This window comes from Hemitrygon akajei, chromosome 21 (genome assembly GCF_048418815.1).
Source record: "Hemitrygon akajei chromosome 21, sHemAka1.3, whole genome shotgun sequence".
NCBI lineage: Eukaryota > Metazoa > Chordata > Chondrichthyes > Myliobatiformes > Dasyatidae > Hemitrygon > Hemitrygon akajei.
In genome coordinates this window covers 59,392,718-59,417,658 of record NC_133144.1, presented here as the reverse complement: position 1 = coordinate 59,417,658, position 24,941 = coordinate 59,392,718, and the positions used below count along the sequence as shown (strand labels likewise).

Here is a 24,941-nt window from a genome sequence, read left to right as displayed (position 1 = left end):
TCTATTATTGATTGCTACATTCCCTTTTAAAAAAAAAACTAGCTGGAACCAAGTCTAAAGTGTTTAAGATGATATCACAAGATGGTGTTGTGCATGGATGCAGCAGCCACTCCACCTCCAACCAGTAGTGAAATTCCTTGTCCTGTCTTTTCTATAACAGAAAAACACTACTGGACATTAAGAGTGCTAAGATCTGCAAATCTACTTCACTAGTAAGTGGAATAACAAAGGTTCTGTACAGTTACGGACTAATATGGGGAGCAGGCTCTCACTCCGTGCCTCGGTCTGCTACAATATCTTGGGGAAGCTGTCAGAAGCAGTGCACTGGAATTGAGAATTGTGGTAACCGCACTGGTATTAAAGCGAGACTTAAAGAAGATTCATGCAACCCTGTAAGTGGTGGTCCAGAATGAGGCTGAGCAGCTAAAGCAGTCCCTTTTTTTTAAAAAAAACTTTTTTTTATTGAGTTTTCAAATAATTACAGAAATAAAAGAAAATATATGAAAATATATATATATATATACCCTTCCCCCCTCCCCTTAACCCCTCCCCCCAACATCCCTATAGAAAAAAAAGAAAGAAAGAAAGAAAAGAAAGAGTGCCTGGATATCGGAAGATCCCCACATGCTCCATGGAGTTCGTAATAACTTTAGTATATATATTTCTTTCTTTCCCCAAACAACCAATTATTTCATCTTCGGAGCAAGCAGTCCCTTTTGAGATACAGGCCATCATCCCATTAGCTTCTTTGATTAGCCTTTAGTGCTTTCTTTTTGCATGAACACTCAAATCTTCTCTTCTTGTGTTGTGTGTAGTATCTGTGCATTAAACAAGTATTCTGATCAGTCTTTGTCAGATCCAGAGGACGATAATGTATTTCCTATATTGAACGCCACAGGACCATAATTTTGTCCAGTCATTTCATTTGTCTGTATCCTTTCATAACTTCCTGTTCCCATCCACACAGCTTATTGCATCTTTATATTGAAGCCATTTACAAATCTGAAAACACAACTCTTTTATTCTTTTGAACTGTCATCTATGATCAGCTTCACTCTCACCCCATTGAGATATCCTGATCAAAAGACAGCACCTTCTCCTTTCTGCCTGTCTCCTCCCCATTCCAACCAATTATGACATGATGGATATTATAGGTTGTAAAATAAAAGGCTTTTGAAGTGTACAGTGAGCCTATTGAGTTTTTTTATACTGTATGTTAGAGTGGAGAAAACAGATGGAAGAGAAATTTGTTAGTATTAAAGGTTTTGAGGCAATACAGGATCATTTGAGTCGAGGAGATGCTAATATTTCGAAATGAGTAGTTGAAAGGGGTTAAAGAACAGGTTAGGAAATTGGGATTAGGATCACTGCTACTGCAGAGAATAAGCTTTAGCACAATGCACTTGAACCAAATTACAAATTGCAATATAAATTGAAAGAACAGCAACATCATCAAGGATCCCAACCACCCTGCTCGTAGACTGTTTGTCCCACTCCAATTAGGGAGGAGGCTTCATAGTATTCATGCTAGGACCACCAGACTCAAAAACAGCTACTTACCCCAAGCAGTACACCTCCACCCACTAACCCTCTCCAACGTAACCCCCACCACCATTATTTTATCATTTCCTGTCAGAGTCACCTTATGTACAGTACAGACACTCCTGTGCCTAGTGTCAGTTTTCAGATGTACAATCAATGTATTTAAGCTATCTTATGTGTTTATATTTGTTGTGTTTTTTTAAATTATTGTGTTCTTGATCTTATTGTTTCTTTGTGTTACATTAGATCTGGAGTAACAATTATTTCGTTCTCCTTCACACTTGTGCACTGGAAATGACATTAGCAATCTTGAATCTTGATTTGAGTTAAGATAACTTGTACATACAGCCAGAGTTGTGTCATGCAGCAATCTATGATTCTGTAATCACGAATGCATGATTAAAAGATGGAAATCCTATAAATGAGGAAAGTTTATTTGTGGGGAAGAAAATCAAAATAGCACTACCGTAAAGTGAGCTTTTGCTTTATTTTATACGGAATAATAGTTTCTGAATTAATCTAGGAAATCGTTGCAAAGATAAGCAATGGCATACGATCATCTGGTCTTTTTGCAAGCATGTCAGTGTCAAAAGAAAACATGCTCCCACAATCAGTACTGTACTTTACTGAGGAACTGTACCTGTGTTACTTGTGCTGTACAATATGCTATGAATGAGGCTGTTGTTTCTCTCAGTCACAGTACATTTCCATGGAAAGAAATTAAAAGAGAGCAGAGCTCAATTTTCTAGGTAAAGGAATGTCCTAGTGGATGATAATTTGAAAGTTGTACTTCAGTGTTGTTTGTGTGGCAAGCTTGACCTTCAGAAAATAAATCCCCTTCATACACAAGAAAACCTGTCTCACAGTGGAGTTTATTTCAGCAAGAAGCTTGCTCTTACACTGCTGATCTCATAAAGACTTCTTTCTTGTCAGCGTCTTCTCCTGCAGCAGAACTTCCCACTGTTTCAGCACCACAGGGTATATCTTCAGCACTGGCTGCTGTAGGTGAGGCAGAGAGAGGTATTGATGTCCAGGACCCTTGGGTCCTATGCATTGGTATTGTATGTCAGCAGGACAAAGGGTTGGCGCCAACCGTCCTGCTGTATGCGCCAGTAACTAGAATTAATTACAAACCAATCGAATCCGTTGCAGCCAATTGGTAAACTAATTGGTAATTTTAGCTGTACATCTATACTTCGTTATCTGCCTGTCTGTATCGGTGTTTTCAGAGCCACTTTTGTTCTCTGCTGTCCTCCTTGACAAAATGGCCTTCATCGCTGTAAGGAGAAAGATGCGCACCAACGAGTACGGGGGCCACTCCAGCTGCATGTCTTGTTTGTATTCCCTTGTTCACCAAATGAGCTTTAGGTTACAGGTGCTTGGAACTGATTAGAGAGATAACACTGAACAGAATTCTACATGGCTGTAAGCTAGCAGTTGATCAGCATGCCTTTCCTCTGCATTTTAAAGAATGCTTCAGAATAAAGGTGGATAATGGATTTTTACTTGAGTATTCTTTGGGTGTGGGAGAGGCCATGTATATGCATATCTTGACCCTGACTTCATACTTAAATATGTCTTTGTCTTGGCTCTTTGAGAACAGAATAGATGTGCTGGAAGATGTGGTTATGCTTATAAACACTGTCCCTCAGACCATTTAAACATGGAGCTCTAATTTGGAAAAAATATGATGTACTTGGAAGAAAAATTAATTGGCCTGAAGTGTATAAAATATAAAGTTGTGTATGGTTTACATTGCATTATGATGTAAAATCTCAGCTTGGCTCAGTGTTTGTCTAAATCCAGAAAGTTGAGGGCTGAAGCCATATTCCAGGACTCTAGCACAATACTGACTTCTGTGCATTGCTGAGCAAATGTTGCTGTTTTAAAGAATAAACACAAGGAAATCTGCAGATGCTGGAAATTCAAACAACAACACACACAAAATGCTGGTAGAACACAGCAGGCTAGGCAGCATCTATAGGGAGAAGCGCTGTCGACGTTTCGGGCCGAGACCCTTCATCAGGACTAGACGAAGGGTCTCGGCCCGAAATGTCGACAGCGCTTCTCCCTATAGATGCTGCCTAGCCTGCTGTGTTCTACCAGCATTTTGTGTGTGTTGTTGTTTTAAAGAATGCTTCTTTTTCAGATATTAAATTGAAGTGAAATCTGCTTATGAGGTAAAAAGAATTGTGACAGTTTCATTTGAGCAAGTGAAATAACTTCTAGTGTCCTGGAAAACATTTAGCCTTCAACCATCACATCCAAGGAACTATTTCATCACATTGCTAGTTGTGGCACCTCACTGTATTGTGTTTCCCGATGAAACAAAATTAAATCATTCACTATAATGTTCTTAGAGCTATCTGTGAAAGTTGTATGTAAAAGGAATTGCTACTTTCAGCTTACTGCTGTACAGTGACACAGCTAGTAGAGCCACTGCCTCAGTGCTGGAGACCTGGGTGCTGTCTGTCAGTTTGCACATTATCTGAGACTATGTATGTTTCCCCTGGTTGCTTAGTTTTCTCCCACATCCAAGGTGTTGCAGGTTGATAGGCTAATTTACCATTGTAAAATGTTCCTAGCATGTAGCTGAGTGGTAGAATCTGGGCAAAGTTGATGAGAATGTGAGAAGAATTAAAAGAACTGGGATTTATATAGTTGTAAATAGTGGTTGATGGTCAACACTGATTTGGTGCGCTGAAGGCATTCTCTCTATGCTGTGTTTCTTCACAATTTTGAATTCTTTGATACTGATGAAACTAGTAACTATCATAGAACAATAGCTCATCTTCCACCAGGGCACTTTGCAGCCTTCAGAACTGAATACAGAGTTCTACAACTTTAGGTAGGCCTTTTTTTTAATGTTTCTATCAGAGATAGCTATTTCTACAAGTCATCCATTTGTGCTTTTTTTTTACTCTTTCTCACCACTAGTATAGCCTACCCTGCTGGCCTGGACATAGCCCTTCTATTAGCAACATATATGACACAAACAAGGAAGCATAATGTGCTTCACACTGGCATATTAATATATTATGACCTCACACTACCCACTTCGTACTACCCCATCACTCCTCTGACTTCTCTGCTGCTGGAAAAACCAATTTGTTCTACTGTTTCCCAGTTCTGACAAATGGTCTCAGACCTGAGTCTTTAACCCTTTTCTCTTTCCACAGATTCTACCTGACCTGCTCAGTGTTTCCAGCAATTTCTGGTTCAGTTTCTTCAACTGAAGACGTATGCAGTCAGTTTTTGTGTTGCAATGTATTATCCAATTGAACCATAATGTTAATAGAGTAGTTTTTCTTCAGCATTGACTATAGTGGGTTAGGTTCAATTCTCCAATATAAAGAACAATATAACCCATTATATTTAATGTACATCTTCTCCAAGGTATAGTTATTAATTGAAAGTATGCATCATATTGATAAAAGCAATAACTTGGGAGTATGCTTGCTTTTTATAATTTTATTTTCAAATTAGATCATCCAGATTTATTACCTGTTTTTATAGTGTGAGTTCATTGGTGAATTTTCTGTTGCTTTATTGATAAGTGGAAGTGTTGTATATTCAGTTTAACACAGCTATTGAAGTTGTATTGTTGCCTCTTTATATTCTCTATATCCAGCATTTCATTCTGTAACTTCTGCCATCTCCAAAGGGATCCCAACACTAAGCACTTCTTTCCCTTCACCCTGCCATGCCCCCTCCCCTCAGCTTTCTGCAGAGATCACCCTCTGTGTGACTTCTTTTTCTACTTGTCCCTCCCCAATAATTCTGCTCCTGGCATCTATTCTTATAAGTGTGACATTGCTGCACCTGCCCCTGCACATCATCATTAATCATCAGTCCTGGTCCCAAATAGTCCTTCTAGGTGAGGGAACACTTCACCTGCAAGTCTGCTGGGATCATGTATTGTATCCGGTTCTCCCAGTGTGGCCTCTTCTACATCAGTGAGATCTGAATTGTGGGGGCCGCTTTGTCAAATAGCTTCGCTCTGCCCCCTGCAAAAGGCAAGATCTCCCAGTAGCCACCCATTTCAGTTTGACCTACCATTCTCATTCTAACATATCAGTCCATGACCTCCTCTGCTACTATTCTGATGTGGCTGTCCACAACCTTCTCTGCTACCATTATTTCTGCAGGTCATCCATCTGTGATTTTTTGTCTCTGTCTGTCTGTCTCTCTCTCTCTCTCTCTCTCTCTCCCTCTCCCTCCCTCTCCCTCTCCCTCTCCCCCTCCCTCTCCCCCTCCCCCTCCCCCTCCCCCTCCCCCTCCCTCTCCGCCACCATGATGAGACCAAACTTTGGTTGGAGGAGCAACACCTCATATTCTGTATGGGTAGCATCCAACCTGATAGCATGAACATTGATTTCTTCAACTTCCCCATAATTTTGCCCCCTACCACCTCCTCTTTCTATTCCCCTATTCTGCTTGCCTTCTCACTCTTCCTCTTATCCTCATCTACCCATCAACTCTCTGTGGTCTTTTCCTCCTTTCCTTTCTCCCACGTTCAAATTCCTTTTTCAGCCCTTTACCTCTTCCACCTATCCCCTCAAAGCTTCTTATTTCATTGCCCCTTCTTCACCCACCAACTTTCCCTCTCACCTGGTCTCATCTATCACCTGCCAGCTAGTACTCCTTTCCTTGCCCGCCCCCCCCCCCCCACCCGCACTTTCTTATTCTGAATTTTGCTCCCTTCTTTTCTGGTCCTAATGAAAAGTCCTGGTCCAAAACGTTGACTGGTTACCCTCCTCCATAGATGCTGCCTGAGTTGCTAGCTCTTCCAGCATTTTGTGTGTGCTGCTCAAGATCTGCAGAATCTCTTTTGTGTTTTGGGAATTTTTATATTGTTGTGTTGTACAACTGACATTCTTGTACAACTGAATTAAAAAGCAGAAAATGATGGCAAGCATTGAACATAATATTTGCTAGAGTCTGAAAAGATGGCTGGATATTAAACATTTTGGGTATTGATTTTTCCTCAGCAATGCATATTGCACATAAGTTGCACAAATAAAATGCTCAAATGCATGCACAAGTGACAATAGCTTAAGGTAAAGTGGTGTGCCAAAGGTGGCTAACTACAGAAGTGATAATCTTATAATATTTTATTTGATGTTGCTACATTGTCTTTAAGGCAGGAAATGCAAGTGGCTGCTGATGTTACTATTTTAGTGTTCCTTATTGACTTTGGCAGTTTATTGATAAAAGTCAAGGACTGAAGTTAGTTATGCACAGGTACCAGGCATTAAAGTAATATGATAGGAGTTGAAAAATGTAACTGAGTTACAGTATCTCTTCAGAAACGTTGAGCAAGTATGGATAGCCAACATTATAACAAGAACAAGTTGTCATTGCTTCCGTTTAGACTGGCACCAAAGTCATTGGATTTCTAGAAGATTTGTGAATAGCAATAATTATCATGACGTCCAGATAACTTTATTGAATCCTTTGCAAATAATTCAAAGTTCAAAATAAGTTTATTATCAAAATACATTAATGTCTTGTATACTACTTTGAGATTCATTTTCTTGCAGGCATTCACAGTAGGAGAACAAAGAAATACAATAGAATCAATGAAAGACTACCAAACAACCAATGTGAAAAAGAAGGCAAACTGTGCAATTCTAAATAAGTAGATAGATAATACCGAGAACTTGAGTTGTGGAATAAGTTCAGAGATGAGGTTAGTGAAGTTATCCATACTGGTTCAGAAGTTTGATGCGTCACTTAGGCAAGGCATCAACAAAAAAAATCGTAAAGACGTATGGAGAAACAGCAGAAAAGTGAAAATTCAGACTGCATTTCCTTGAGTTAGAAGTAGGATTTGAATTCTTCAGCTGCTGTCTTTTGAGAATTTGCTTTGTTGTGCAAAAGGAATAACACCAGTGAACTATTTTGAGAGTATTATTGGCTGTCATTCAACCTGTTGAACCTGACTTTAAGCTGACAGTTGTCATGTTTATCAGCAGATCCAAATTTGTTTTCGTAGTTGTGCTGGTTTTAAACAAATCCTGCAGAAGAAATCCAGATGGCTACCAGTGGGGGCATCAATCACTGATTGTAATTATAAGAAAACAGATTGGAATCAAAAGTAAACATACAGTAGTGGTCAGAATGTAGGCTCTACAAAAAATAAAGATCTGATGTGGTTACTGGACTACTATTATAGCACCAGAGCTCAAATGGGAAAGTTGCACTAAAAGCATTTTCCTTCAAATGTTGCCACACACTTCTTATATCTCCTTAATTCTGTTGTTGTCACCTCCAGAGGAATTATAGCAAGCATCTCTTCATCATTCTGTTAAAAAGCCTCAAAGTACTATCCCTGGTACACGGCGTTTGGGTTGCTTGTAATGTAAAGGGACAAAATTTGAATAATCAAATTTGGTTTCACTTTAAAGTATATTTAAAATAAAGTACATTTGCTGAATGAGAGTTCATGGAAGTATAGATATATTCTGGAAGTTTTATGGTTATGGATAATCTGTCATGGATGAGCAGAATGATCAAAATTGGATGGGTTCTACCATTGGTCACAGTGACTAATGTTTTAGATCGCATGGTCTACACTGTAGAAATGAGTATTTATGCAACAAAAAACAAACACAGGTTTCACATACTAGGCCTATATTTGAGCCTGATCATGTCACTTAATAAGAAAATGTTTTTTCAAAGTCTTGTATAAAATTGTGTCTTAAGCAGTATTTTTATTCGTATTGCTCTGGCTTATGGTTTTTAGTAACTTAACTATTCAATATTGTCAATAAATTTTCATGTTGTAAATAGCATTAATTAAAGTCAATTTACAAGTATTATTTAAATTAAATCTACCAAGCCTATCTTTAGAAAAAATAAATCCCATTTTGGCTTAAGCCAGTTATTTAATAGAAATTTATTATGTTTGCCTTATGAGTTTTTAAAATTTATGAAAGAGAAAGAAAGATTCCTTTCAAGAAAGGTAAGCTAAGCTTAACTACCTATTTTATTTCAAGAAAGTTTTGCTAAAAACGTATTCTCTACTTTTATAGACAATTATTTTTAGATTATTATATCTACAACATACTGTTCACACTAACATACTGTACCATGAGCTGTAGATATAATAATTTTTATGCAGGGGCTCCCTGAGACCGGTAAATTATTTCAAGAGTTCCTCTAGGGCAAAAAGCTTGAGAAAAGCTGGTCTACTGTAAGCATGTTTGGACCAGCAAGGTTGGATAAATTTTTGAATAGTAGGGGAATAAAGGGTTATGGGGAAAAGGCAGGTTGGTGGAGATGAGTCAATGGCCAGATCAGCCATGACCTTATTGAATGGGGAAGTTAAACCAAGCAGACTTTATGACTACACTCAAATTTCTCCAAATCTAGATATGTAGATTTAAATTACTCAAACTACAAACCAATGACTTTTGGCATTAATTCTGATTATCACTGTTCCTTATTAGCCATATGGGTGCGCAGTATCTGAAATGCTCCCTTGGACAAAGCCCGAGTGTCGCACTTGGTAGAATAAAGACAGACGAGAAAAAGTTTAAGAAACGTGATTTTCTTTGTACCGTATTTCATTATACCCCTCAATAAATAAAATAAGAAGTATATGATTTTTCAATTTTCATTCTAAATATATATTGTATACGTAGTATACAAAAAAAAAGCCTAAATTCAAAATTAAAGTTATGTTTTGTGGGGTTTTTTCAGGTTTGTAAAGGTGGTTTCAGGGACAGAGAGGGAAGTTAGAGGTCTAGTTAGGGTCTTGAATCAGGAATGTGGGGGCATTAGAGATCATGCCAGAGTCTCCACTCCATATTCAGAGGCCAGTGACACAGACATGGGACATCCATGGACCAGGCCGGGATGTCTGGCCAGATGTCGGCCTACAAACCAGTTTTGACAAGGGCTAGGGTTATCAAGTTATTAGTGGGTTCTGAACTTGGAATACTGTGCGGGCAGGAGGAACCGGGTCCTTGGGATTAATAGCCAAGGATCAAGGCTTAAGTGTTGAATTGGAAGTCCAGAAGTTGAGCCTTTTTGGCTAGAGTCCTGGATCAGCAAGCCCAAATCTGAGTTTTGACGTATATGTGGTAAATAAAGTTGAAACTTGATTTTGAATTTTGTAATTTTAATTGAAATACTAAACTAAACATGCTGATGTTTGGTTCTCACTGGTAAAACAGCAATTTTCTTGTGCTGGGGTAGAAGGATCTGCTCCCTTAAAGTATGCTCACACAGTTTATATTTTGTGAGATGCAGGGTCATGCAGGAAATGTGGCTGGCAATGAAACTGTAATGAATTTCTTTTTCAGGAAGTCTTAATGATGCTGGATAACTATGTGCGTGATTTCAAGGCCTTGATAGATTGGCTTCAGCTCCAGGAAAAGTTGGAGAAGACTGATGCACAAAACAGGTAGAACTCCACATTTGACCTGAATGATCTGTATTAAGGAATGATAGCTGTATTCTGTTAAATTGGCATTTGGTCTTAACTGCTACTTTTAGAAAAATAGCCAGTCCAATACACTTGAGATGGAGGCCTTGGAAAGGAATTCCACGACAACCCTACATCACATCTTTACAAATCATTTTTAAAAGATAATTAAAGATGGGCAGAATGAAATGTATTTCAATACCCATCTTAGTTTGGGTTTTATACTTGTTATACTACATTTATACCAAAATGTAGTAGTGCAGTATGTTTTGTATGCTTACTCCTTGCTCACCCATTCAGAAGGAAACCATTCACTTCCATTTATCGATAACCATTCCAGGACCCATCTGTTGGACAGTGGTACTGTAGTTACTGCCAAATGCTCAGCTAGGTACTACTATTGTAGGTTACTGTTGAAAGAATGTTATTGCAATTTTTCTAGGGCCACCTTCAGTTTAATATTTTTCCTCGTAAACCACATCACGGTTGAGCTACGTCCAAAAGTTAGACCAATTATGTTGCTTTGGGGTATGACGTGATTTTGTTCAATTTTTCAGATCCAGATTAATAGTTATGTCAGAAATGTTGATATGTGTTTGTTTCCAATTGTGTTAGTTTAAATAAAGCAGATTGTAGAAAGCACCACAGAAAATTTATTTTCTTGTATCATTTATAAAGTTAAAAGAACAAAACAGGTTATAAAAATTAAAATGAATGCACACTTCCTCAGTCAGAGCATTATCTGAACTTTGAACAGCTACAGTGAGAAATATTTGTTATTCTTGTCCATGACAGTAATATTTTCAGTGGGTCAGCTTTATTGGTGGTATCTGTTCTGCAGATGCATTATTTTTGCATGTTATCAGATGAAATTGGATGTATAGCGTTTACATTTTTTTGAAAAGAAACTAGATAACATTTTCTAAGTTTTGGTTATCATCTTTGTGAAATTTTATTTTTCTTTCTCTGATGCCTCCATTTTCTTTCTGCACATGGAATCATAAATGCATACAGCGTTATGTGCATCTCATAACTTCAAATTCTGGTTTTTGTTTCACTTGTTTCAGACCTACATCTCTTGCCTGGGAGGTGAGGAAAATGTCACCAGGAAGACATGTTATGCCAAGTCCGCCTGCAGACAGGATTTGCACTACATCAAATGCTCGAAGGAGCTTAAATTTTGGCGCTCCCAATACTATGTAAGCAGTGCTACCTTTTTTTAAGCTGATAATTGAAAACACTTATATACCCTTCCTATGGAATACAAACCAGTTATACTTCTGGGTCCAATGATTTGAGGCCAGTTTTCTGGATTATTCAAAAAATTTGGTTTGTATAGCATGCTGCAGTTCTGTACATGTTACAGGTAAACTAATTACCTACCGCTACATAACATTTTATGTTATTATAGGCAGCCAACTTGTGCACAATATAATCTCTCAAACAAATGTTGATAAATGATCAACTAACCTATTTATGGGATAATCAGCTGAAAAAAATACTGTCATCAAAGCACCAGGAGAACTTCCTCCTTTTCCAATAGTGCTGTCTTATTTTCTTTGTTGTTTACCTTTAAAAATATAGATTTGTGTTGTTTTGGGCATAGGAGAGCAATTTAGATGATGGGTTTAGGACTTGGAGTGGAGCCTGAAATTCCAGTCTTCTGACATTGGGATAAACTGATAATGTTGTATAGTAATGGTGTTCTATTGATTTTTTTTTGTGTGTCTGATGATGTTCATGACAAGTGATCATTCCTTAATGTTGAAATGAATTTGGAACAGACTTAGTGCCACCAAGGTGTCTCAAGCGATGGTATAAAATCTTGCTCTTCTCAAGTGCTTTTCATATAATTTAACATGTTTAAATTACTCAACAAATAAAGGAACCCATTATTGATCTCTAGACAAAAATAGGAAGGAAAAATTTAGAGAAAGTGATGCCTATTATTTCGTTGTGACAACAAATCTCTTTAGCAATGATTAATAGTGGGTGATAAAGCAGTGTAGGCAGTTGTGTTAAATTGAGCATACTGATCTCCATTTTATTTGAAGAACATGTTTTAAAATAAAATGTTGGTGTCAAAGGATGCTAAATCTCTTCACAGGATTGCACAGCACCCAATCTTTGTATAATTGAAAACATTTATTTATATGCAGTAGGTACACTACCTTATTCAATGCCTAATTTGTTAACAGTGTTATTCTTTGTTCTGACATAAATGCCATCTTATTAAAGTAATCCAATGTGAGATTAATACATGTAGTTTGAACTTCGTGTAACGTTACTTACATGGGACTCCTTTTAATTTATTAAACACATTGCCACTGAAGAAAGTTCATGACTTATTGTGGTTGAAGACTGCTGAAGAGTTGGTTCAATGCATTGGCTATTTTGTTATGGATTACCTCAGGAAATGTCTATTGATTATCAAAGTGGACTGTAAATGTTGGTTGATATTGACATGCTGATTTACAAGGAATTCAAACAGTTGGATTCCTCATCCAGGATCACAGAGCAGCTAATATATATTCTGTATAAAACTATTTTCTGTTGTTGCTTGTGTTTTGCCTCACTGGATTCTTATTAATAAATTTGAGACACAGAATTAGAGACTGAAAATTATGTTGAGTATGTGACTGAAAGTGCTATTTTAACATTTATAATGCATAACGGATTTGGACTAAGAGTTAGGACTAAAATCATTGACATGTTAAGATAAACACTTCGCGTTTCACATTGCTCATCTGCTTAGTGGATGTAGCATCTACGTGTAGACATAGAGTTTGAGAGGCATTGTGAATTAGAGATTTGGTATTTAGAACCAAATTGGGAAGCCTGGTCTCAACATCCTTTTTATACTTTGGTGTTAGTAACAGTTGCTCCTCATGGTTTGCATCTGAATCTAAATATTTTCTATTTAGGGCAGCACCCACAGCCTTGGTAGCAGCTCGCCTTGCTCCAACAGGTGTCAGTTGGGCTGACAAAGTAAAAGCTAATGGAGCAGGTACAACTATTTCTGCAGCTTCAAAACACATCCAGAAGTCCTCACCGCGGATTAGATTGCATCCAAATGGTGAGTTATGTTATCATCATAAAACAAAATCCTAGAACAACTTCAGTACTTTATTTATATACATACTCACCCATGCCAGCACAGAGATGGAAAAAGGAGATGTATTACTTCTGGACTGAAGGGAAGTTATGTCACCTCTCGGTGCAGTTCGAAAACCACCCTTGTTTTTCTCTTTGTATTGACATTTAGTTGAAGGAAAATTTAACTTAGTTATCTGAACTTGACACTTGCTATTTACTTAATTTTCTAAATTGTATATCCAGCTATCCAGAATCTGCCGTGTACATAGATTAATTCAGATCTTGTGTGTTTATGCTAGAAAATATTCTATCTTGATTAGGATTGTAAATTCTTTATTTTGTCCACGGCAATTTATGAAGTGAGCACAATAACTAAGCTTGGTCTTAAAACTATAAACAAAAGAAATTTTGTGTTATAACATGCAGGATATTAATGTCTCTTCAAAAAAATTATTTGTTTAGAAAATGTCTATCCACTGATAGCTGTATCCTTTATAGTGTATATTGTAAATTGAAATGAAAGGATATGTAATTTTATTTATTTTAATTTTACAATTAATGCTGATATTTAGGATTTTTAGAAAAACTTGAGGAAAGTTTGTATGAGGTTTTTGAATGGAAAAAGACCTAGAGTGTGTACAACCACTTATTGCATTTTTTTAAAAAACAGGGTAATAATCTGAAGGTACTACCTTCCAAGTTACCAACAGATAAACATTCTCTTGATTTTAAAGATACTAGGATGTCTTTGAGCTTAATATTTTATTTTATCACCTAATATTCAAATAACACATTTAATAATGGGTAATAATGTAGAAAGTGTTCTTTCTAAACAATGTTTAAACTAGACATTCCTATATTTTTACTGTATGTTGAGTTTCCACAGCCTGAGTCCAAGTTATAAAAAGTCACACTACTGATGGGACAAACTCCTCAATTTTAACACAACATTGCCACCACCCTTTCTGTAATTTGCTGTACCGCATGTGCCAGAAGAACAAACCTCTGTGGTAGGACTGCGCAACATCAACATTTTCACCAAATATTTCAGTAATAACAAAATAGTCAAAAATTGCGACACGAAGTGTTCACTTTATCTTGAGTCTGCTACAACATAAACATAGCCAAGCAGGCACTCTGGCAGTCTCAAGCGACACATGCAAGGCCTGTCTGGGATTGAATCTCCTTTTAAATCTCTGTTGTATCAACTTTAACCCTATGACTCCTGTTTACATCACATATTCAATCATTGTATTGACACAAGGAAAGTTATTTATATTCTGACTTCCTTTGCTTGGTTTCTACGGCTTATGAAAATGTAGGTTGTGCAGGGAATGCAAGCTTTATTAAGTCATGTCCTGGTATGCTTTTACATTGATACTGTGACTGGGGAAAACCTCTTTGTAAGATCCAGAACATTGGACGTGGTCTGGAATGGAGAGCATAGTTTACAGGGAGAAATTGGATCAGCTAAGATCGTTCTCACTGGAGTGTAGGAGGCTAAGGGGTGACCTTATAGAAGTCAATGAAATTTTACTGGCCATAATAAGGTATACAGTCACAGTTTTTTCCCTAAGGCTATGGGTGTCTAAAGCTGGATGGATGGTGTGTAGATGAAACCAGCTGCCAGAGCAGCTGGTAGAGGCTGGTGGAATGACAACGTTTAAGAATCAATTGAACAGATTTGTGGATAGGAAAGGAGTAAGTGAATGTGGGCCAAATATAGGGAAATAGGCAAAGTGCAGATGGGCATCTTGGTCAGCATGGATAGGTGGAAACATAAGGCCTGTTTCTTTGCTGGGCAACTCTGTTCCATTGTGGAAGTATTGCTGTGGAAACTGTTGCCATCAGAGCAAATATGATGGAAGCAAAAGTGCTGAGAGAATGGAGTACAGTATTTTATAGAAACAGATTAGGTGTTTGTGCTGTCAAGATAGTTGTGAGTGTCTGTATTGATGGAACTTTAACCCGTCTGTCTTTTATTTCTGCATGAGCAACAGGTATCCAACCAAATCTGCTCCTTAATTTCTGCTCTTGCCCCCTTTCCCTTGTACCTTGTTTTCTAACACACCAGTATCCCCCTATCAATGGATCATCTTCTCTGATTTCCACTAATCATGTAATGTTCCCTTCAATACCATCACCCTCTCTATTTCTTGTGCAGCTGCAGATCTCTCATACTCTTTCTACCTCTTCCTCTTTGTCCAAGGATCTATACATTATTTCCAGCTGAAGCAATAATTATTTGTACCTTTTCCGTTTTAGTATAATTTATTTGATACTTATGATGTAGAGAAGAACATCTCCATTTAGTTTTCAAGTATTGCTGTTATCTTCCAGTTGTCCGTCACTTTAATTCTCTACCCTGTTTCCACTTTAACCTATTTTTGTCCAGTTCTAATTATGACCAATATAAGATAGATAGATGCTTTATTGATCGGAAGGAAATTATAGTGTTACAGTAGCATTACAAGTGCATGAATATACAAATATTAGAAGAGAAGTAAAAAAGAATAAAAATACGTTACCTCAAACAGTCTAACAGGAAGGGAAGAGTATCTTCTGAACGGACATGTTGCCTTAGGACCTAATATTGAATACAGATAACCAGCAGGTGGTAATACTTTCAGATTATCAGCCCTCTCAGTTTAGATCAGAATTGGCTAGATCTAATGACAGGTCATCAACCTGTCATATCATTTCAAATTTCCAGCATTTGTGGTGTTTTGCTTCTACTGCTTTTATCACTCAGTTCCTGGATTGCTTTCTTTTCCTTTTTACTTTTTACTTCTCTCTCCACTTTTTGTCTGTTCTTTTCATGTCATCTTTAGACCTCCATTTGTGATTTACATTCTATCACCATCTCCTGTAACTGCCACCACCACTGTTGTTCAGTTGCACTTGTATACCTTACAGCAGATATACTCTTTGTACTGCTCTCTTTTCTCTGCAATATAAAATTTGTTTGGCTCAATCCTTCTGAAATGTCATTGACTTAAAATATGAATTCTTTCTTTTCTGCTGTGTGACCTTCTGAGTGTTTCCAGTATTTTTGTTGTCCTGTCATTTTTCAAAGATATATGGCTGTGTATGGTGGAAAGATTTTCCATTGTCAGTTTGATTGGGAATATGTTGACATGAGCGTTGATGCATTGATACAAAAGCCTTCCTTCTGAGTGAAGGAAGTGAAGTGAAGTGAACATCACAGGAAGCTGTGATGTTGTTTCCTGATCACAGATTAAACTGCTTTATTTTCTATCAAGTTGCACATTGAGATGTGTCTAATAAACTTTTTTTCAGCCAGCTTTTTGTATTCCCCATACTCATAAAATTTTACATCTACTCTTGTGTCTGGTTGCTTGTTTTTAAGTTGATCAAATCTAGTCTTGGAAACCTTTTCCTTCTTGACTTGCCAAAATTAAGCATATTTGTCCATTTGTGCACCTATTTCTCTCCTTTCTGATTTTTGTATTTGTTTCACAGTATCTTTACTGGAAATTTCTATAACTCACCAGCATATGAGAGTAACATGGGTTGATTCACCCTCTATTCAAAATCTCTATGTTGATGCAGATCTTCCAGTTTGAAGGATTCAATATTTAAGAGTCTTGGTATTAATATTGTAAATATCGAAATTTGTGAGCATGTAGTCTTTTGCCAGGGAGGGGATACTAAAAGCAAGAGGGCATAAGTTTAAGATCAGAGGTGAGAGGTTTAAAAGGGGCAGCAGGGCAGCTTCTTCACATAAAGGGTGCCCTGCATTTGGAATGAACTGCCAGAAATAATTGAGACAGGCATATTAGCTGTATAGATATATACATAGATAGGAAAGGTTTAAAGGGCTATTAGCCAAACATGGGCAGATGGGATTAGCTCTTTGGGGAGCATCTACTAAATATGACCACAGTTAGGCTTTGTTCCCATGTGACTGCTCTACAAGTATATGAAGAAACCTACCATAGCAGAGGATCTGGTATTTGATCACAGTAAAAACTTTGAACTTCTATAGATGCACAGTGGAGAATATCTTAACAAGTTGCTCAGGAACAGAAAAGGCCACAGAAAGTAGTGGATACAGCCCAGTTAATCACAGGGGAAGCCCTCCCCACCATTGAGCCCATCATCAGAGATTCCCACCATCCAGACCAAGCCCTCTACCATTAGGTAAGGGGTACAGAAACCTTCAGTCCCATACTACCAGATTCAGGAACAGTTATTACCCTACAACCATCAGGTTCCTGAACCAGCGTGGATAACTTCATTCACTATGATTATACAATCTACAAACTTACTTTCAAGGACTCTTTGGAACCCATGTTGTCAGTATTATTTACATAGTTTGTCTTGATATTTGTGAGTCTTTGTTTATGTATAGTTTTTCATAAAATTCAATTGTATTTTTTTCCTGTAAATAACTGTTTTATTTTCCCCCTCAACCCCATTCTCCTGCCTTCTCCCTGTAACCTTACCAAAACCTGACCCACCATCCACCCAGACATAAAGGAAGTCCAATTCATGTTTTGATGTGTAGCTGAGGATCAAGCCTGGGATCATCTGCTGCATAGGTTTCTATCTTTATCCACTGGAGTAGTAGATAGTTAACTATTTTTTCCTTTTCAATAATGGTTGTACTTTTTTATGAGAAGATTAAGTCGCCATAGTAATTTAATTTTTTTTATGTGCTGTAGTTTCTAACGGAATTTTCAAAAAAAATTTTCCAGGAAGTTTTACATTGGTTTAGTCAAGGTATTTAAACCAAATGTCTTGATGTTTCTACATGTTGTTAGCCTTCTTCCCAAAGATAAGGAGACATAGTGGCTTAGAAGATGTTTAGTTAATAGCAGGGTGCTTGGGAAATACATCAGTGAATCTTTTAATAAACATCTAAGCTTTATGTTGAAAAAGGTTCTCATTTGGAACAAAAGTCTATATCATGTCACTTTACATAAAGCTCAAATATTTATTCATGAAGACTATTAATTGTACACGTGAGACTTGGGACCTTGCAATATTCATGCGTGAAAACTCGATACTCATCATGCTTCCAATGCTATCTGGTTTTATGATCATGGAGCTATAGATTAACGCACTCTTTTGCAGACATATTCTCTTTCTCCATTTTCTCTTAGACAGTAAAGATACTGAAGGATGGGAGACAGTGCAGCGTGGAAGAGCAACACGGTCACGTTCTGCCACAATGGCTGCTAATGCCGGTACTAAGATCTCAGGAACTATGTATCTGAGTCTTAAGGATGACAGTGATAAGGAAAATGGAGTCTCAGTTTCACAGAATGGAGACCTAGAATTTGAACAAACCAGCCCCAGTTCTGATAGTGTTACTGTTACACCAGAAAAGTTAAACAACCAGAATGAAGATTCTTCTATGGACAGCTTTAAGGTATGGTATATGATAGTAAACAAATGTAAATTGTTGAGCAGTATTGTATGTTAGCAGTGAACACTCCAAGATTAATAAAAATATATCAGGGGAAATTTTTAACGTTCTGTGCTGTTCCATCAAGGTATGAGGTTTAAAACAATATAATGTATTCCTGCTTTATCTTTGGCGTGAAAACTAATCTAAAATGATGGAGCAGACAGGGTAGGATATATCCTCCTATGAAATGTCCTTTATAGTATATAGCCAGCATTAATTAGCCTTTGATATGAGGTGGCTATGTAGATAACATTGAGGAGTGTGAATAAACTTTTCCATTTTAGAAGTTAACCTCATATTATTTCTCTATAGTTCATTTGCTATTATATGTTTTTCAAATTTTTCTTGCTTTGGCTTCTGAAAGGAGAACTTCTTTCTTGGCTGTTCTTCTAAGAATACTTGCCAGTACTTAATCCATTGCCTCTGTTGTCAAGGTCACATAGTTCTGCAAGTTATTCAGTGCAGTCCACAGCAATAAGGGAATAAGGTTCATGTGCACTAAGTGCTTGACATAGGATTTACGTTCTTGCCAAATACTCTGTATGCAAGTGACCACTTCTCTTAATGTTCTGACTCACTGAAACTGATTTCTTTTTTTGCTAGTGGTCATACTTTAGGCTATTATTAATTTTCTACTTAGTTGCTTAAATTGGTTTTATGGAATTATCATCATGGTCACTAGTTGGCTTGTAAATTAATTTGTATCTATGATACATATAAACAGCATAATCACATTATTTTTGCTTTATCATTAAAATACAGGTTGAGTACCCCTTACCTGAAATGCTTCGTGCCGGAAGTGTTAAAGATTTTTTATGGGATTTTAAAATATAAAATATTTCATGAAGGTAGAGCAGTGGATGTAATGTATACAAATTTCAGTAAGGCAATTGATAAGGTTCCCCATGTGAGGCTCATTCAGAAAGTAATAAGGCATGGGATCCAAGGAGACCTTGCTTTGTGGATCCAGAATTGGCTTACCCACAGAAGGCAAAGGGTAGTTGTGGATGGTTGGTATTCTGCATGGAGGACGGTGACCAGTGCTGTCCCGCAGGGATCTGTTCTGGAGGGTTGTTAGAAGTTACAGCGCAACATTAATAGGATCCAGAACTGGGCTGAGAAGTGGCTGATGGAGTTCAACCCAGATAAGTGTGAAGTGGTTCGTTTAGGTAGGTCAAATCTGAGCACAGAAAATAATATTAATAATAAGACTCCTGGCAGTGTGGAGGGTCAGAGAGATCTTGGCGTCCGTGTCCATCAGACACTCAAAGCTGCTCTGCAGGTTGACGTTGTTGTTAAGAAGGTATATGGTGGGTTGGCCTTCATCAACTGTGGGATTGAGTTCAAGAGCCGTGAGGTAATGTTACAGCTATATAAGACGTTAGTTAGACTCCACTTGGAGTATTGTGTTCAGTTCTGGTCACCTCATTACAGGAAGGATGTGGATACTATAGAGAGAGTGCAGAGGAAATGTACAAGGATGTTGCTTGGATTAGATAGCATGCCTTATAAGAATAGTATGAGTGAATTTGGCCTTTTCTCCTTGGAGCAACGGAGAATGAGAGGTGACCTGATAGAGGTGTATAAGATAGTGAGAGGCATTGATCGTGTGGATAGCCAGAGGCTTTTTCCCAGGGCTGAAATGGCTAACACAAGGGAACATGGTTTTAAGGTGCTTGGAAGTTGGTACAAGAGGGATGTCAGAGCTAAGTTTTTTTATACAGAGATTGGTGGGTGCGTAGAATGCACTGCCAGCAAAGGTGGTAGAGGCAGATGCAATAGGGTCTTTTAAGAAAATCTGAGATGGGTACATGGACCTGTGAAAAATAGAGGGCTATGCGGTAGGGAAATTCTAGGCAGTTTCTGGAGTAGGTTACATGGTTGGCACAACGTTGTGGTCCAAAGGGCCTGTAATGTGCTGTGGGTTTCTATGTTTCTTTCTATGTAATGAGATACCTTGGGGGATGAAGCTCAAGTCTAAACATGAAATTTATTTACATTACATACAGAGCTTATACATATACCCTGAAGATTAATGTGTACATTGAACAGTCAGAAAGGTAAGCAGTCATTACTTTGGTTGCCCAGGTGGACAATCAGTGGCTGTTTGCTATTGCCATCATTCCCAAGTCTTGAATTTATATGCTGCCATTAAGCATTCTTTGAATTACACTTGTTCATCGCATATGTGATAATGCAGTCATTCAGCGTGTTAGATTTTCATCAGCGACAATCGTGGCAAGCTCATCAATTAATTTCTCTGCTGCTTCGTGATCAGATGCTTCATCACCACAAATCTTTAAAAATTTAATGTTGTGCCTTTTCTTAAGTATCTGCAACCAACCTGTAGAATATTCACAATGGTCTTCAATTTTCATTTCAGTGTGATAGATCTTTGCTTCTTTCATGATCAGTATATGTTCACTGACAAATCCACTCTTTCAGTACAGTTTTTTGCTTTAACCATCGTTTTCCTATTTTTCATTGACTTCTGTTAATTACATATGTGATATCACTTCTCAGAACTGTCTTTGGTGCACAGAACCTTCCTAGTGCCTTGTTGAATTTTCCATTTATCACATCATGTCAGCACATACAAAAAAAATTTCGGATATCAGAGGTTTTCGGATTTTGGAATTTCAGATAAGGACTGCTCCACCCATATAAATGTTTAAGCACTATATTAATATTCAATGATATTTCATTCATTATCTAAATATTAATATTGTAATATTAAAATATTGAAACTGAGAGGTAATTAATTTGGAGAGAGTAAATAAGAAAGAATACCATAGCAAGTGGTATGAAATTGAGAACAAAAGAACCATAAAATATGTTAGGCCAGAAATGGAATAATGTGTACAGTTCTGGCTATCATGGCACCAAAAGAAAAATACAGGGAACACCCTCAGCAACCACACAAGGCCTTTTTAGATTTAATTGTGCCCTTTGGATTTCAATAGTTCAGTAGTTTCATTGAATAACAGAGAACTGTATACAATATATATCCTGAAATTCTTGTTCTTCACAGACATCCACGAAAACAAGATCCCCCCCAAAGAATGAATGACAGTAAAAACATTAAAACCCCAAAGCCCCCCCCCACTCCCTCTCCCACACACAAGCAGCAGCAAAGCAATGACCCTCCCCCTCCTCCACTTCAGCCACAAAAAAGCATCAGCACCCTCCACCCACCAAGCAAGGAATAGCAAAGCCCCCAATAAAGACCGAGATCTGCAATACAACAAAAACTACTCATTGATCTGACAATTCAACATACCACAAGTTTTCTCTCTCCCTAGTAAAGGGGCAGAGGGGTGTCACATTGAGAGGGAAGACACGAGAAAAACAAATTGCTGATTTGGGATGATAAAGGTCTGGCGCGTCGCTTTTTTTCCCCAAGTTCTCCACCTCAAGAATCAAGAACAAACTCTTTCCCCTTCCAACGAAAGTGAGAGAGAGGGAGTGCGATTTGCCGAGTACAGAACCCTGACAGCCAATCTGCTGTTCCTGATGTTCCATTTTCTCCAGTGACGCTTCAGTCGGCAGCACTGGTATAAAATTGGCTTGTCCATTGTGCTACGTAGCCTCAGAACTCCAAAGGTGCGCTCTTCTAGGCTACATCCTTGGGATTCTGAAAAGTGGCTGGTCGTGAGCCCCGGGAGTGGGTCCCACCACCACGAAGAATCAAAGTCTGAGTGTAACTTCAGGTCAGGGCCTTCAACAGAACCCTATCCACCCTGAAAAGGAAAAATATAGAAATTAAGCTGTTTCCACAAATGATCTCGAAGGAGCTTGCTGTTAAGTGCTGTCATAGATTTGCTTGCTTGCAAGTGTTTTGGTGCACTTTCCCCCAATACAGCTATAGAATGAAATTCATCTCCATCTTGTGTTTGCTTCATAGTGGTATGCAAGTCATGATCTCAAAAAAGTGAATCTACAACACAGCTAATATCAGTGAAGTCTGGTGTCAAAGTTCTGTCATTGCTATGACATTGTTTCTTCATCACAATGCTGCACTTTGTCCCCAAAAAATCCTCATTGGTATGAAGCTATGCTTCAGCACTTTTAGGAACTGAACCAAGGTTATTTGAGACTTGGTAATAGAGCTGCAGAACACAGAGAATGTATTATGCTTAGAGGCAAAGCTCAAAGCCATTGTGACTCATCACAAGCATCGTCAATGCCTGAAAGACAAAGGTTCTCACACAACCTGTCCCTCCTGTATAACACTGCCATCCAACAATATTGTAAAGGTTCATGACAAGACCCATGAAGGCTTAACACACAATCAACACAGACCTTTATCAGTTGAGGAAAAAGTTTTTAGAAATGCAAGGCCTTGGGCTTAGCACAGAGATAATGGTCTACCAGGTAGCAGTGTTTCTTGTCCTTCCATAGGCTTCTGAGACAAACTACCAATAGATGCTACCTCAGTGCTCTGTAGCAATACCAGCAATGAAAACCTAAAAGTACCCCCTGGAAGGATGAGCAAGCTAAGGCCAGTGTTCTCTACTAGTCCAGCACTGAGAACTAGTTATGCACACTTGGTTACATTGGATAAACCATGTTATTTTGTATTCACTTTAGCCAGACTCCTGATACTACACTATTTCAAGCTATTTAACAAAAGAAAAGATACAAGAAAGTACTTAAAGCATTCTTGGAACATATGACTAGGAACTCTCTTGCATGTGACTGCTTGAAAAGGAAAAGGAGCATTTGAAGCCAGGGAGAAGGCGTACACTGAAATCTCATGAAGGCAACAAGAAGAATATGCCAACTCATAAACTATCCATACACCTGCCTCAGTCCATCCTGTCTATGGAAGAGTCTGTAGTTTCCACATGGCCTCACCAGTTTTTCAGAAGCTACAAACTGGAGTTGAACTACATGTAAGAAGATGTTGCCAGGATTGGAAGAATTTTACTTGCCTGGAAAGACTAGATAGCCTGTGGTTACTTTCTCTCGACAGAAGTTGAAAGGCATTTTAAATAAAATGTGTAAGATTGAGAGTCCTGAATGAAACTGATGGAAATTATCTATTTTATTTACAATAGAGGTGAATAACTAAATTATGTCAATTTAGGTTAAACAGTGGAGGGAAAAGAAGAGAGGAAGGATTTTTATTTCCCTGGATAAAGACCAGCAGGTGGTCTGGAAATCATGGTTCGAAGAGAGAGGCAGAAACACTCATTCCACAATTACTTGAAATGCAATTACTTTCAAAGCTATGGATCAAGGACTAGAAGCAGGATGGGTCTTGAAAGATGTTCTTTTTATTATTGCTATTTGTGTAATGGTCTTTTGGATCTGTGTCTTAATGGTTCTATGATTAACATTCCAATTTGATATAACTGTTCTGCCAGTGTTTATTTCACCTGTTTTTCCATAATGATCATCTAGTTACATGATTACAGTTGTAAAGTGTATACTTTATACCAGCCATTCTCAATGGGGGCCCTGGCACATTTGAAGGGGGCCACTGACTAAAAGCTGTGAGAAGGGGAGCCCCAAGTGTTTATGGGGGCCCCTGGTAACTGAACTGATAAAATACCCAAGAGGCAACCTGCATTGGAGTTGATAGTTTCCCTCCTATTTAAAATATCTTTCCAACACACTATTTGAATTTGGCGCACTTGGTAAATTCTTTGCTTAAGCTCCTCCCACACAGCCTCACTTCAGATTCGGTCACGAATCAGACTGCACCGGGTCAGGGTATTCAATCAAGGGTTCTTGCGTCCATTATTGCCATACTATTGCCACAATATGGGACATCGGGAATTTTTACTATTTCCAAACCTGAAGACGATCGCAGAGGCACTGAAGGACGATTACCTTACCGTTTATGTAAAACATCTCAAGCAGATACAAAAGGACATGCAAGAAAGATTTAATGACCTGTAAGTAGTTTTGCTACAACAAGTGTATGGGACATTGGAAAAAAAGTTGAATTTCCCCATGGGGATGAATAAAGTATCTATCTATCTATCTATCTATCTATCTATCTAAACCTCGGTATCCCGGATTGGATTTTGAATCCACTTGAAGTACAACCCACCCAAGTTGAGGCAGAAATTCAAGAGAGTTTGATTGATCTTCAGAGTGATATAACTGCATGTCATCAGTTCAGTCAGTTTCAAAAAGAATTTTGGATCAAGAGTGATCTGCCAAATAAATTTACAGCACTGTGGGAAAAAGCCCAAAGATTTTTTATTGCCTTTCCCTCAACATATTTGGTTGAGAGCAGATTCTGCAAGGTAGTTTCCTTGACAAAATCCAGGAATAGCGTTGATATCACAACAAGAGGTGACCTCTGACTGTTATTGTCTAATTTGGAGCCCGATATCATGAAACTTGCCGAAAAGCACCAAGCTCAAGGATCGCATTAGGCCTGATAGATGTTTAATTTCATACAGTCTCTTTTTAAGT

At 38.0% G+C, this 24,941-nt stretch overlaps 1 protein-coding gene across 5 annotated transcripts in view; it reads left to right on the top strand.

Moving 5' to 3' along the window:
* The window catches only part of scaper (S-phase cyclin A-associated protein in the ER), a 327,794-nt gene that overhangs the window by 44,691 nt on the left and 258,162 nt on the right, over positions 1 to 24,941 (top strand). For all 5 annotated transcript variants that reach the window (XM_073025528.1, XM_073025526.1, XM_073025530.1 and 2 more), the window contains exons 5-8: positions 9,855 to 9,955; positions 11,044 to 11,175; positions 12,901 to 13,052; positions 18,202 to 18,470. In XM_073025528.1, the coding sequence (XP_072881629.1) occupies positions 9,855 to 9,955; positions 11,044 to 11,175; positions 12,901 to 13,052; positions 18,202 to 18,470 (654 nt within the window). The remainder of the gene's footprint in view (positions 1 to 9,854; positions 9,956 to 11,043; positions 11,176 to 12,900; positions 13,053 to 18,201; positions 18,471 to 24,941) is intronic.